General features: G+C 36.9%; 1 protein-coding gene across 7 annotated transcripts in view; it reads left to right on the top strand.

Moving 5' to 3' along the window:
• MIPOL1 (mirror-image polydactyly 1) overlaps positions 1-15,689 on the top strand; it is a 184,181-nt gene that overhangs the window by 27,451 nt on the left and 141,041 nt on the right. For 6 of the 7 annotated variants that reach the window (XM_083863214.1, XM_083863212.1, XM_083863216.1 and 3 more), the window contains 2 exons: positions 421-552; positions 1,803-1,882. In XM_083863214.1, the coding sequence (XP_083719340.1) occupies positions 548-552; positions 1,803-1,882 (85 nt within the window). In that variant the 5' untranslated portion in view covers positions 421-547. The remainder of the gene's footprint in view (positions 1-420; positions 553-1,802; positions 1,883-15,689) is intronic. The other variant, XM_083863218.1, reaches the window with a different exon arrangement.

Here is a 15,689-nt window from a genome sequence, read left to right as displayed (position 1 = left end):
CACCTGAGGAGCTGAACTATAATTGCTTGCTTCCAGCTAGGATCTGATATGGCTTGAGCAGTATTAATTTGGTGTTTACTTTTCTGAGTGCTAAAAGCATTAAAATGATTGTGCAATGGGATTACATTTTACTAATTGCTGGCATTCATTAGCTGGGTAAATGGCGAGGAAGAATGACTGTATATTGTGGAGGGATAAAATTATGGTTTTAAATAGTATATTACTAGACACATTAAGGCCCTAAGACATGTTTTAAAATACTCCAGAGGTTATTAAATACCATATTTTCTTCATGTCTTGCTATATGAGTATCTTATTAAAATACTGCAATTATTATGAACCTTTTTGTGTAATATGTAGGGAAATGGCTTCATTGACAGAAACCTATTTCTTGATATTAATAACCCTCTATATTTTCAGCTAATCCAAAAGTAAATGAGGAACTTAGGAAAAGATTGCCAACTTCAAATCAACACAGTTACACAGAATTGAAGAAGTGTACAGCTTCATTTGAGGGATTCTTTTAAGGCACTCAGTGTTCTGTGATATGAGGTGAACGTTTTTATTTTTTGTTAAGACCTAAACACATCAAATCCTATGCAATTTTTTATTGTGAAGATTTATAGTTAACAACAAATATGACCTAAATATGTATTTCTTGAATATTTAGTATATGTGTTAGAGTTGAATCTTAGGTGTTTATACAATTTATTTTTTTATAATTTTAAATATAAAAATAAAATCATCAGCTTTCTTGGTGTTGTATGGGAAAATAATTTCTTCTGCTACTTTATTATTTAGGATGTGTCTTGGTATAATTTACTTGAAGTGTAAAGTATCTACCTAATTTTTTTTTAATCTCTTACATTTTTCAGCACAATGACAATTCTCTGAGTGTTTTCGTAATCAAGCCACTGTATCTCCAAGGCACATGTATCTTTTTAATAAATGTAAAAAAAATGTAGCAGGGAAAATATACAAAATAAGCACAACAGCGTAATTAAGGATAAAAATTGTCCTGTGTACAGTAGTTTTTTAAAAAGGTGCCTGAGCAAGTAATACAAGTTGTGGAAAGCTTACTATGCTACCAAGATTACAAACTTATTTAGATTTCCTTGTGATGCAGAGTGTAATTGAGTTTTTAATGCATAAGAGAGCATATATTTTACCCAAAATGATGCCTGGTAGGCATAACATTTTACTGTAGATCTTATTGTGGGTTACTTCTTGAACATCTCTGATTATATGAAATATTGCAACTGTGTAATTAACTATAATCTAAAGCAATATGCATGCAAATATTAGGATGCATTATTTAGATGTTTAGAAAGACCTGCAAATTCAGAGTTGGAGGGCTACTTTACCTGTACTTTATCTAGGAAGTTAAAGCAAGAGAAAGAATGTTGGAAAGTGAAGCACATGCCACCATCTGTAATAACTGGCAAAGTGAGCAGTCTTGTTGTCTGTAGCAGGACTGCTTGGTGTGATTTGGACTGTGCTCAGTAATGTATGTATACAAGACCAGACTCTTGAAGAAAAAAAAAACAAATTAATAAATATTTCAACAAAAGGGGTCACATGCAACAGAAAGCTGAACCAAACAATTATAAAAATTAGATGAGTGAAGAAAAAATATTTTACTGAGAAATATAATTTTTTGCTGACTGTTAAAGTATGCAGACTTCATTGTGCTGCTATAAATATTTAAAATCATTTGTTTTGTAAATTTTCTGTCAAATGAAGGCAAAGTATAGGTGTATTATATTGTTTCAAGTTTATTTATCTAGTTTGTTTTATTTTAGCTCTGAAACCTTCAAGCAAAAACTGGACTCAGTGCCAGATCAAACAAGTTCAGAAGAACAAATGGAGAACTCGTCAAAAGGTAGGGACTTTAAAGATATTAATAAGGAACCTCAGGTGTTTTACCAGTGCTAGGCAGTGACTGGAGTGTGTTTGTTCTTGCTGATATATGACTGACTTTGGAAGAAAAGAAAAAAAAGCCACAACCACATACTGCCCCTTAAAAGTACTTGGAGTAACAGGAGAGCAGCTACATGAATATAAAGCTTCACCTGTATTTTCTGGATTATTGAAAGTGTTTTTGTATAACTTTCAGAACTGTTGTTTTGATTCTTAGTCTGTACATTGCACTTTACTTTCCAACCCTTTTTTTTATTGTTAACAATAAATCTGAAAGTCTGTCTTTAAGTAATTTTCTTGGCTATTCATTCCTGACTTGGGTATGATTAAGCCATCTACTAATATTAATGAGTTTCTCATTAGTAGCTCAGCTGAAATTAGACAGTAAGGTAAGGCTTGGAGGTAAAGGTGACCTTGGTTAACTTGGAGCTTCCCCAGTTGATGGAGTTTTCATCTTCATCAGGGTGCAAGTATTTTTTGTATTTTTAGTTGGTTGACCAGACACGATTGTTCTGGCATACATTCTTCTATGTTTCATGACAGAAACCTGAGGAAAAAAAACCCCACTGAATTTGAGAGTACATTACATGACTGACTGACTTTGTAGAAGAGAATTTTCAGAAGTGGGTTGTGATTAGATTGTGACATGTAGAAGGAAGAAAGGGAAAGACATAAAAAAGAGACCCTCACTTTAGGGAAGATTTTTGCTAGTAAGTGACTGCGTAGGTTAAAAAATCCAAAATGAAAAAGGTGTGTCAGCATGAAAATTTCCCTCTGTATCAGAGCCTCATAGTTTCTTGTACATTTCCTTTTTCTTGAGTTTTATACTATGTATTCTCTCTGAAAAGATACTAAATGTCAAGTTTCTCATGGAGAATCTTTTTAGAAGAAAGAAGAAATGCTTTGTTTTGTAGATGATGCTTTTCTTTCATATGTAAAGGAATTTTTACCTATATTATTCTGTAAAATAAATAACTTGTAAACCCCTTTTAATTTGTGGAATTTTGAGCTGTTATGGAGTGAAGTTCAAAAGTTTTTGAATCATATACTCTGTAAACAAAAATAGTCATGGTGGTGTAAGTTAGTGGAGAATTCTATTCTGACAATTTAAATGTGTAATGGCTTAATCAGGTTTAGTATTTTTAGACCTTTAGGGGTCAGCATACCCTAAGAATGGTTCAAAAGGTTAACTTTTCCAAAGTAGGCAAATGAAACTGATTCTCTGTGAAATAGTTTCTTCTAGTTGCAAGAAATTATGTTCTGCTGCTGCTCAGAGATACTTTTAAAACTGAGTAGTTACACGAGTTTCATTGTGTATTATTTTTCTGATGCATTAAGTCAATATTTTGTGCTGTTTAGACAGCTGTTTCTTCCAAGCTAACACTTATGGATTCATGTATCCAATGAAGGTTGTAATATAAACAAAAGTTTATACACTTTTCTTTAGCATAATCATTAATAAGTCATGTAATTTGTTGTGCCTTTGCTCCTGGGAAAGTTAGAAAAAGGGATTATGGGTAAATCTATCATCACAATGGTGTGGATGAGGAATTTTTTTTTTCTTAGAATATGGGTATCAACAGCTAAATTGCATTCATTATCATAAAGATAATAGGTCAGTTTCAACAGCATAATGTTCAATATGTGTCCTTGGTAGATATTCTGGTGCATTTTTTCATTGTATTACTTAATCACAGCAACTTTTCATTTTCTGTGTAAATTTGTGTGTTGAGGAGTGTACTATTGTGTGACCTGTTTGCTCTGTCACCTTTGTATCTTTCCTTTGTGCGTTTGGTACCATACTGTATTTAGATGTTCCTTTCTTGTAACTTGGAAGTTTAAAATCTGGGTTTAGAAAAACCCTATAATGATTTATTCAAATTTTTTTGAATGACATACTGAAATACTGGAGATTACATTATTTGTCAACAAATAAGGATGGTAATGCAAATCTGAGATTTATCTGACTAGATGAAAATTCAACAATGACAATTTTAAAATTTTGAAAAAACAGACAGAGAAGTCATAGGTTTATGGCAGTTATGTGGGATAATGTGTAACCTGTTAATAGATGTTATAAAATAAAATACTTGAAAGAAAGGTAGTGTTTAAGAGGCGTGTATCTGAAGTGTTTGATAGGGGAGATTTTCTTTTTAACTTTCCGAGTTGTTTGGAGTATAGTAGCCCTGTGTGGCTTGAAGACTGCCACTGTTCTGTTCTCTTAGGAAGAGTTAAAGAATAGTTTGTGTGCAAGGCTTGTTATTTTGTGTTTGTATCTAGTTTAAATGTACTCTTTCTCTTGTTTTTAATACAAGGTTAATGCCTTTTTTCATTTCCCTTTAAGGATACTTGAGAGAATGTACCAGGAACATTGGCAGCAAACCAGGGAGGACTGTGCCACTTAGAAATGAAAAATATTCAGGATCCAAGCTAGAAAGCCTAGAATAGTATTCAATTACAAAAATAAACTTATATTGGCAAATAGGTGCACGTCTTTGCATCGCAGTGATGGTGGGTGTGGGGAAGCACATTGCGTTGGAGTAGAGTTGTTACTTCAGTAGGGTTTCCATGTGTGATGAAAACATTAATACTGTGAAAATATTTCAGGGAAGCTGAAATTGGGTGGTTCCTCTTCTTATATATACATTTAGGACTTGATATGGCAGTTTTCCAGAAGTGTTAACAGGATAGGAAAGTGGTGAGTGTGCAAATGCTTGAGTTAAACTTGTATCTCATTTGACTCATGTACCATGTTTATTCAATGTTTACACAATAGCTCCAGCTATACTTCTGTATTATATAGTCTTTAACTACTGTAATGTTTTTGCTTATGTCATATTTATGAGCATCCATGCTTTATGGACAGGGCAGAGATTAGGAGAAGTCTTAGAATTTTAAGTACTGCTTGGTCTGTTTTGCCAACAAAATTAGAGTTTTGCCGACTCCAGAATTAAAAGTATTGTATAATTTTTATTTGCAAATTCCTAAGCCAAGTTAATAGATTGATTATTTTTAATGGCAAAGTTGTTTGCTTTCTTAAAAAGTGGTTATTATGTTTTTCAAGCCATTACTTGAAGCATATATTGAAACGTCAGTGAAACAATTTCATTTCTCAGAATTTGATGGCAACTTTAGTTATGATCCATACAGACACTTTCCATGTAACTTCAAAAGAGTGCTTGCAGCTTGAAAATATACTTTAAAATTGTGTGTCTGAGAACTAGTTCAGAGAAGACTAGCTTTAAAGAGACATGATAATGTAGATTGGAACAGAACTGCAGAATCAGCTTGTGCAGGGGAATTTGTAATGGAGGTCTTTTTTCTGGTGGTGACCTATAGGTTTTTGGGGTGTTCTACATGCATGGTAATTCAGGAAGTGTAGTCATATGCAAAGGTTGAGTAAAACAACTTTTGTGCAACTTTGATTATCTTATTAGAAGTAGAAAACTCTTCTAGTTATGTAATGGTTTTAATGTACTTTTTTGTGGATTTTTTTTTTTGCAATAGTAATTACAAGGACATTTTTGTCTGGAATTTCTATTGTATGAGTTTAGCACACACAAACATTAATGGGTAAAGAAAGCCTTGAGAGTAATACGGCAATGAAAAGGTTTTTCATCTAATGCTCTAGTTGGGTAAAAAAGCAGCTAATGCTAAAGGTGCCCATTTCTCCAGAATATACCCACTGCAGCTGTAAACACTGAAGTAAATCTAAAGCCCCTCTTTCAAGGCTGTAGCAGAGGCAGAATTAAGCATACTTGTCGTAGTGAAGTCTCTTCTTTTACATGCCTTAACAGGAGATACTGTGAGTCTGTCCTCACTCTCCTACCATCTTTAGCAACAAAGTGCTGTTTACTTGGGAAAGAAAGAAGGCCTGGATATTGCAGGGGTGATTTGTATGAAGAAAAATCTACATGATAAGCAGAGAGGCAGCATCCTATACACCCATGACTCGGCTGATCAGTGTCTTCAATGCGTGCTGTGCTTTCAGTGTCAAACTCACTGTGTGCTGTCAGACATCCCCTTGCAAAGTGGCAAATGTAGTTGCAGGTTTCTCTGAATGATGTAAAAGGCTAAAAGGAGGCTGAGAGGATCAACTTTCATGAGTAAAACCTAGGAAAAGTGGCTAGTAATAGCTAAGCAACACTAAGCATGGAAGATGAAGAAAACCTCTTCCATGGAAGAAGAAGGAGTAGTATGACATAACTTAGAAAATACGAATGAGCTAATGATGACTGAGAAAACATCCAATACCACTTGGTCTTTCCTGTAAATATAATCATCCCTTCATGGATATAAATTCTCATCTCTTCTTTTTCCATTCCATTTCTTTCCTTGTACACTTCAAGTGGTAGAATACTGCACATTTTTAGCCAGTCTGCGTGCAGAAAGACTCCTCCTCAGAAGCACAACTAGATATCCAGAATTTGCCTGACTCATCGAAGTGTTGTGAATATGATTTTGTTGGACCCTTTATGTTATGCTCAAAACATGTAGGGTCTTTCCTGCACTGAGGGCTGCAAGCACTAAGGATAGGGAGAATGCACACCTTGAAGTATTGCACTTTGCATCTTAAGTGTGTAAAGTGTGAGTGCACCTAACTTCAGAATGTCTTGAAATGTACTTCAGAGAGAACAGCACTTACTACCACAGTAATTTCTAAGTAGTGCTTCAGAAGGAGCTTTAGAAGACTTTGCACAGGTACAAGAGGAATTTGGTTATTTTCTTCTTTAGAAACCTTCATTACTTCTATTTTTATAACAGCTAGAATGAGGCTTAAGTTCAGAGCAAAAATATTTAAAAATTATTATAAAAAGGTTCTTCAGGGAGTGCATTGCCAACTTATTTCTGAGTTCACCTGCATCTTTAGTAGAACACTGCTGGAGTAAAGGGTGAGGGGACAAGCTGTCGTATGGCTACTTTATGCAGAGTGATCTTTTGTGTCGGACACTTAAAACTGAATTTTTTATTTTTTTTTTAACTTCTAAGGCTGTAGTTTCCTGGGATTTTGTTTAGAACTCTTAATTCAGCAAAGCCTTAATTGTTTGTGTGTGGTAGGGGAGGTTGAGTACATTTGGATAAGAGAATTTTTGATATAATTAATGGGCATTGGGAAACATGACCCTGCCTAGATAAAAGGGAGTTCTGGATCATTAAGATTTAGATAATGGAAGGGGTTATATGTGAAAAGCAATTGTCTGATATGACAATAGCAAAAGACAAATGGGATGGGAGGGTTTACTTTGTTTTTGGTTGGTTTAGAAAATATAAACACAGCATGCTTAGTAAAACTCCAGCAGACACTATGTTTGGAAATTATGTAATGACTCCATATAGGCTGTAATGATATCCTGAAACCCTGTATTTAAACTAACCTGAATTACAATGAGAGATAAACAGAATATTTACCCATCCCTTATGAGCTGCTGCTGATATGTAAATTTATTCTTCTACTTTGCACAAATATACTTTTGAGCTACTGCTTAAACACTTCAAGGTCCTTAGCCAAACAGTTTTAATGATGCCTCCAGTATTATGAAAGTGTGACATTTGATGAATGCCTTGTATAGTTGTGATATCAGGGAAAGTGTAAACAAAAAACGCACATCAAGTCATCGTGCAACACCTAGATAATTTATAATTTTACTGTTTATATCCATCTTGACATTTTTTATCTGCCAAAGGCAGGTTTCATTTGGAATCTTAATCTGAGATTTATTTGGTGGATCTGGAAATCATAGCTAGAGTTCCCACAGGAAATGGTCCATCTACCAACAGATTAAATGGCAGTCCTGCAGTTGTTAAGGGAGCTCTGCATTTAACACACATGCATACTCATTCAGTCAGCACTGTGGAGAAAAATTAAAGTAGTAACCCAGGTTTAGGAACAATGTAGCTAAAAAGTCCCATATTTGCTGAATGACAAAGGGTTATATAGCAGCATTTCATTTTATTATTCGTGCTTGAATTTCTTGTTTGCTTTGTTGAGTCTGCTGACGAATACTAATAAATGCCTGCAACAATCCAGACGAGAGATGCCTGGCAACAAAGCTATGCGGTGGACCTCCCTGATCTTCTCCAGTTCACAACCTGACCTTTTGAAAAATTGGCTGGGCTAAGCTGCAGAATTTGGGTGTAATGGTTATTGTTAACTCCAGCTTTAGGATTTATTAATTTGTGTGATCAAGACTTACCTATACTTCAAAGTTTCAAAAGACCAAACACAATCATCCATCCATTAGAACTGACATTGTGTTTCAGTGAATCCCACTTAATGTCTGCCTAGACATTCTGCTGTTTTGATGCATTCAGAATATAAAAATGCTTTTTCAACTGTGAGACCAATCCAGTGAAAATCTGGTGCCTTCTCAGAGACTAATATTTTAAAATAACAATATGTTAATGAATTGCAAACGGAGAGTGGAATGCCAAAGGAAGTGTCTGATATTTACACATTAATAAATGCATCACGATTAACTGCAGTGAATACCAAAATAATGATTGGCCACATATTTTAAAGACCAAGTAGCATTTTTCTATTTTAAATATTCAACAGTTTGTACACAATTGCTGTTTAGATGCAGAAGAGGAGGACAAAAGACTTAGCGAGAGAGAAAGGCGAGGGAACATCATTACTAAAATAATCAGAATCCTTGGAGAATTGTAAAAAATTGCCTTTGCCAGAATAATTCCCAACTGTTCCTAATCTCCTTCTCAATTTATTTCTTTATGAAGGGTGCTGCCAGGGTTCCACACAAGTACAGGTAAATACAGAAGCATTCAAAATAACACCAATGTCCCCAACTTACATTGCTAAAACAGAATTCACTGTTCTCTTTAGATTCCTTTAAAGAATAAAAAAAACCCCAAACCCTTAGAATTCTGAGTTTTGTCCATATTTTAGCAGACAAAATATTTTCAACCTCTTCTATTTTTGTATATGTATGTGTTATGGGATATAGAGCAAGCAAAAACATTAATAATGTAATATAATAATAATATAGCTCTGGTTATTCTTATTGCATTTGCAGCTAACTTTCTCAACAAAGTTGCAATAAGATTATGTTGTTCTCTTTGTTCAATTTTTTTCAACAACTTAAATGCTTAGCTGTAGCCAGAGATCAAGTATTTGAATTGCATTGTTGTGTTCACCTGACTGACTTCTAAAGCAGTTTTAATTGTTTGGAAGTTCTTTGCATTAGAATGATACTCAATGTAATTTTAAAAAGGTAATTTCCTTTATTCTGCCTAATATTGAAATTACAGGAAGTTTGTTTATATTGTACATTGTACATCTGTCTTCCATTGTACAAATACATGTAACCTGACCTGTCATGTGAATTAAAATTATCATCATAAGGAAGTGTCAAAGGATTCTATTTTAGTTACTTAAAATTAATCTTAATTTTTTTGATTGTGTAATGGTTATTAGCCATTCATAAGTAAATGATATTTTTTTCCTGAAGTACAGTAGATATTAGTTTCTAAAATGTCTCTGACAGAAAGGAGTAGAATTTGACATCTCTGAGCAGGAGAAAAGAGCAAGGAGGGCCATCAGTGAGGTAGCACAGGCTCCAAGATGTAGTGTAGATCCAGCACCTTTGACTTGTGCAGTTTTTCCTTCTGCCATGGTGTCATGATTTAGGAATGATATTCTCCAATTTAGCGCTCCCACTAAAACCACATGCAGCTCCCCCTCCCCTCCTCCAACTGGAGCCACAAAAGGTAAAGATCACAGGTTCAGAAAAAAGCAAATTACTGGGAACAGTAATGAGAAAGGAAAACAAACAGTAACAGCAAAAATACTGACAGAGGGTACAGGAAAAGAAACAATTCAGGAGAAAAACACACACCAGAGCACACTCAATAATAGACCACCCTTTCCTCCCAGTAATGGTCAGTACTGGATGGCTCCCTCCAACACATTTTCTGGACCAGAGGGCACCATCTTCTCAGAAAAGAATCCTCATGACATGTGGTGGTATAGAATAATGTCTGTGTCCCAGCCATTAAGCCTGTCATTGCTGGAACCAGGACATTTTCCACCTGATAATCCAAAATTTTTGCCTTCAGGCCTGTTAGTCATGATTTCCAAAATCTCATGGCAATTGGGGTTTCCAGTTCAAGCCCTCTCAGGACTGCTGACACTCAAAGAACAGAGGCCTCTGAGAGACCAGGAAAGGTATCTAGCAGTCTATTTTCTTCTGTCTCTGCAGCAGCTGTCCCAAAAGCCCAATGATGCTCTCTTGCACCCTTGAAATACCCTCTCCTGAGGTAATAGGGATCAGGTGGTTATCTCTGGCCCTTCCTCTTCCTCCTTTTCTGTGGGCCCTGTTTCCTCTTTATTCCTCACTAAGTGAACTGATTTGATCTTGGATTTCTTCTTTTGTATAGGGGCAACTGCTCCTGGCATGGGTTCTTCCCCTGGTTCAGCTGCAATTTGAGAGGCCATGGTGCCTGTAAGTCTGCTTTCCTACTCCTCCTCTGGAGGGTGTTCTCTAGTATTGAACTGTGTCCGGTAAAGAGTAGCCAGGGCCCAGCATACTGCAATAAATTGCTCCTCTCTGGAGTTGCTGCAGCATTTTCCTTGCAGTGCAGAATTCTGTCACTTTAAACAGGGTCTTGTATTTGTTCAGGGGTGAACTGCCAAATCATTGGAGCAGAGAATTTTCCCAGAAACTGGCCCATTCTCTCCCACATTCTATGCCACTCATGGCCATCCACCCTCAGGGCAGATCTCTGAATGACTTCCCTTGAAATCCCTGCCCTGACTCTAAATATGGTGTAGACTGCACTTGACGAGACATGGCAGATTTAGCAATATGCTTTCCTTAACATCCATCAGAAATTCAAAATGCTCAAAAGCCATTTTAACAAGTCTGAAGAAGGAAAAGGGATTGAAAAGCTGGGGAAAATCAACTCTCCCGTATCCCCCAACAGACAGGGTATAATTGTTACTGGACTCAAAGAGCTAGTGCCTGAGTAAGGATAAGAGAGAAACACTGAATACACATCCCAAATTACCTTAATTGTCCTTGACATCATGTCATAAGCTGATATCCCACAGTACAGCAATAAAAGAATCCTGATCCCTCTTCCTGCTCTGAAAAAGAGCATTGTGAGGAGCATATATGGCAATATATATACACGGTTATATATACACACCCATTTGAACAGCCCGAGCAACGTTGTGACCACTGGCTCTGGACCTAATACAGCAAATACTTAGATCAAATTTGTTTCCAAGCAGCTCTGGGCAGATCTGTTAAATCTCAACCCATCATGCCTCACACTGGGCTCCAGTTACAGCTGTCTTGGTTTAGGAATGGTATTCTCCAATTAATTCTTCCATTAAAACCATGTGCCACTCCCTCTCTGCCCTCCAATTTGAGGCATGAAAATCAAAGATCATGGGTTGAGATAAGATCAGTTTACTGGGTACAGCAATGAGATAAGAAACTGAACAGTAACAGCAACAATACTAATGATAGAGGGAATAAGAAAAGAAATGATTCACACAGAAAGCACACCCTCAATCCCCCAACCACCTCTTCTGTGTAATAGGCAATACCAGACAGCTCCTTCTGCCACATTTTCTGGCCCAGAAGGAACCTCTTCTCCCCAGAAGAGAGTTCTTTTTCTGTGCCATTGGCAATGATGGGAGTTGGTATAGAGTAACTTCTGTGTCCTAGCCATGCGCCCTCCCGTCTACAGCAAAAATGAACCCTATCCTGTCTGGAACCAGGACACATAGCTTGCTCAGTGACCTCAATGCAGTTACTTCATCGCTCTGTGCCTTAGCCTCAATGTCTTCATTGTAAATGACTTTATTGTGTAAATGACTATTACAGCACTTATGCATCTCTTAAAACATATCTATGAGAGTTTCCATAAAAATGTACTTTCCAAGGCTTATTTCAATGAATATCTGTCTTGTATATCTTAAAGTGAGAGGAGATATCCTATCTCAGAGCTAAATCCCGGACATTTATGAGTAAGAGTTACTCAAACACAAGTCGCTAGTCCCCATTCTTTGGAGCTGACCCATGATGCTCTCTGCAGAGCCCATGGTCCTGTATTGTTGGGGCACTCAATGTACAAAGCATCTCTGTGGTGATTTCCTCTTTGTTACGGCCAGGGTTTTGGCAGGTAATGCATGGTACTTTGGCTAGGCAAAGCACAAAGAAATAAAAGGAATTAGCTTTGTATAACTGATCTACTCTGAGCTCAGTCTTTGCTTGTTATCAGGTTCCTGTGACTGCCATTCTTCCATGCTACAGAAGTGATTTACTGAGATCTTAGAGTCCTAGTGAATAATCATCTTGAAGCTTGCTCAGTTTTCTTTAAATGCTAGAAAAAGTGCATCATGAAGGGATAGCCATTTGCTCTTAGTTGCAGTTTACTTGGCCTCAGTATACTACTCTGCACTGAAGGGGTCTAAATAATTGCTAACATAAGTATATCTGTAGTAAGTCCAAAGACAATAAAGCTTCACTTTTTTATGTTGGTTGTTTTGGAGAAAGCGTGTATTATGGACCTTATGTTTTTGTACTGACCTTTTGTAATTGTTTTTCAGAAACAGGAATTACTTTATTGAAAATTAGGCAAAGCACTTTTTCTTAGGATTAACTCTGAAAATTTTTTTATAGATCGTGGGAAAAGTAAAACAGTGAGGAAATGAGTCAAAAGTAATGAATACTTTTGACATATTCATGTAAATCATGTATATTGCATCTATGTTAGCTCAAATATGAATGCAAAAGGAAAATACAGGCATTCTGAAAATGCGTAAGGCCTAAACCAACACTTATCACTAATGTCAGACAATAGGGTCAGATTTCTTCCACCAGACTAATTTTCTTTCTTTGCATATTCATGCTTATAAAAGCCTTGAATTTTGGTTTCTATTCATTTTGAGGATTTATGCCTTTTAATCATTCAGTAAAGGGTAAACTACTGAACAGTCTGAGTCTTTCACAGTCACTCTGTTTTGTAGAAGTTCCAATAGTTAAATAGCTGAGTGAATGAATGTTTATCTTTTGACAAAGTAGTCGACTCATCATTTTCATCTCAAAAAGGAATATTCAGCCATAGTACTAATTTCATTTGCATAGCTTGAAAAGTTAGTGGCCGTCAGGCTAAGTTTTTAGTCTAATTATGGTAGGAAAAAAATAGATAATTTGAAAGTCAGTAGTAGAGAATAGCAGTTAGTCAAGTGAAAATGAAGGTGAAGTTCTAAAGTAATGCTTTTACATGCATAGTTGTTGCAGCAAGTGTTGCAGATGTGTGATTTGTAGTGGGGCAAGATCAAGTTTTTTTAAACCACAGGGAGTGTGTCCTGCTATTCCAGTGGAAACAGGTTAGTTTCATATAGGGCCGGGATGACTCTTAGCATAGATAGTTCTGTTGGATAGTGAATATTCCCTCTTGTTTGAAATTCAAAATGTTTGATATTATACAAAGAAAAAAAAATCCCACAGACATTGAAGTTGTGGTTTTTATCCTGGGAAGAAAAAATACATGATTGCAGCCCAGACGGCCACCAGCATCCTGAACTGCATCAAAAGAAGTCTGGCCAGCAAGTTAAGGAAAATTCTTGCACCTTTCCACTCTGCCCCTGTGAGACCCTATGTGAGGTACTGCATCCAGTGTGGGACTGTTGCAGCAAATTCAGCCTAGGCCAGGAAGATGATCAGAAGGCTGGAGAACAACTCCTGTGAGGACAGACAGGCTGAGAGAGCTGGGATTTTTCAGCCTTGAGAAGCTCTGGGAAGACCTCACTGCAGCCTTTCAGTACTTGAAGAGGGCTTATAAAAAATAGGGAGAACAACTTTTTATACAGGCAGATAGTGATAGGATAAAGGGGAACAGTCAAAAGAGGAGAGATTTAAGTAAGATATTTGGAGAAATTCTTTACCCACAGAGTAGTGGGGCACTGAAACAGGTTGTCTAGAGAACTTATGAATGCCCTGTCCTAGGAAGTTTTCAAGCCAGGCTGGATGGGGCCCTGGGCATCATGATCTCATGGGTGGCCCCCCTGCCCACAGCAGGGAAGTTGCAACTAGATGATCTTTAAGGTCTCTTCCAACCCAAAACATTCTGTGATTCTATGATTAACAGGAAGAATTCTGGAGGCTTTTATTAATTGGGGTTGCACTTCCTCAGATACGGCACAATGTTTTGCTCTACTTTTTTTCAAATGTTTTTAATCTGTCAGTGTCACAGTGTTATAGCTACTGAATTTTCAGTCATCTTTGCTCCTGTTCTCAGGGTGTATATGGCTCATTCTCTTCCTTTCTGTTTTTGCTTTTTCCTGTTATGCCTCTTACTGCCATCCCTCCAGGGGTTCGTTCACTCATGCAGTCTTTTGCAGACAGATGAGAACATACTGTGTCTGTGCCACAGACCAGCTTAAAACAAATGCTAGTAAGCTTCAGGTAACAAGCTATAAGTATTATTAGACTTGAAGCTGATTTGGTGCACCTGAGGCTTCTAGTGTCCCCATACTTATTTGCAACCAGATCTGTAGCCAGTTCTGTATTTTGAGGTGCTGTGGGCATGTTCCATTGGGTTTTGATTTTTTTCCCTTATTCTTATTCCATTGAGATTCCCTGCAAACCTCTGAGTGCCTTTTAGTAGGGTGCAGAAAGACTGTAGATGGGGGAAGGGGGAGTCCACCCAGCTTCTGCTGGATGACGGACTGCTGAGTATGCTGAGTGGTATAGCAAGGGAAGCTATTGCCTCTTTAGTCTCCAGTTGAATCTTCACCTTCTGTGCATTTATCACTATTGGGGCGGAATTCTCTAATGCTGTGCTTTCCCTGATCTCGGTACTTATCCCCCACTTCTCAGAAGAAGCTATGAGAAATAGTGGGCCCCTGCACAGTATGATGTGTTTAATGTTTTTACTTGACTTTTTAACCACTCCAGCTTAACAACATTGAATTCTGTTCTGCTTTTACTGTTTCAAGCCATGACAGCATTATCTTTTCCTTACGTCCCTCACAATCAATTCCCAGATTTAATTCTAGTGTCTTTATATTCCTTCTTCTTAACATTTGCTTTTCTTTCCCACAATGTGAACAAGCTATTCATTCAAGATAAATACATACAGAAGATCAGCTGTTCAGCTTCTCCCTATAGTGAAATATTAATCTGGGCTACGGAACTTACACTATTTTATATGGAAAAAATATTGTTTAGTATACTCAAGAACCAGAATCAGTGCTGGTGGTACCATTTAATGAAATCTACGTAATTTTTTCCAAAGCTTGCAAGGCTGTTTTCCCCTTTCTCTGATGTTCCCTGTGCAGCTGATTATTGCAAATGCTACTTACTCCCCAGTGCATGTCTGCAGCATTGGTAATTAGTGCACAATACGATTTGCAGGAGGCATGAGGAAAAGCACTGAAGTGCATTGATTAAAATTATCACTTAGTTTAGCAACAAGACAAGCTACCATGTACCAAAGCTTAAATTATTTGAAGTGGGAGTCATGGGCTATATGAAGAATAAAGTGGTTTTAAAAATAAAATTAATCGTACGTCCATTGATCTGACAGTGTTCAAAATGTCTTCCCCAAAGCATTCTACTGACAAATTTTGCATGTTGGTAAAAAGAAACCTTTACAGCTTTATTAAATGAGTAAAAACCTCTCACCTTAATGCCCTTGGGCAGAGTGCTTTCAATTTTGAGTGGAAGAGGCTGCCGTCATCTTCTCTCTTTCAAAGCCAGTGGAGGAAAAACAGACCCTCTGTGTTTCACCTAATA

Source organism: Zosterops lateralis, assembly GCF_965231275.1.
Source record: "Zosterops lateralis genome assembly, chromosome: 6".
NCBI classification, from domain to species: Eukaryota; Metazoa; Chordata; class Aves; order Passeriformes; family Zosteropidae; genus Zosterops; species Zosterops lateralis.
This window is presented reverse-complemented; position numbering and strand designations above follow the sequence as displayed.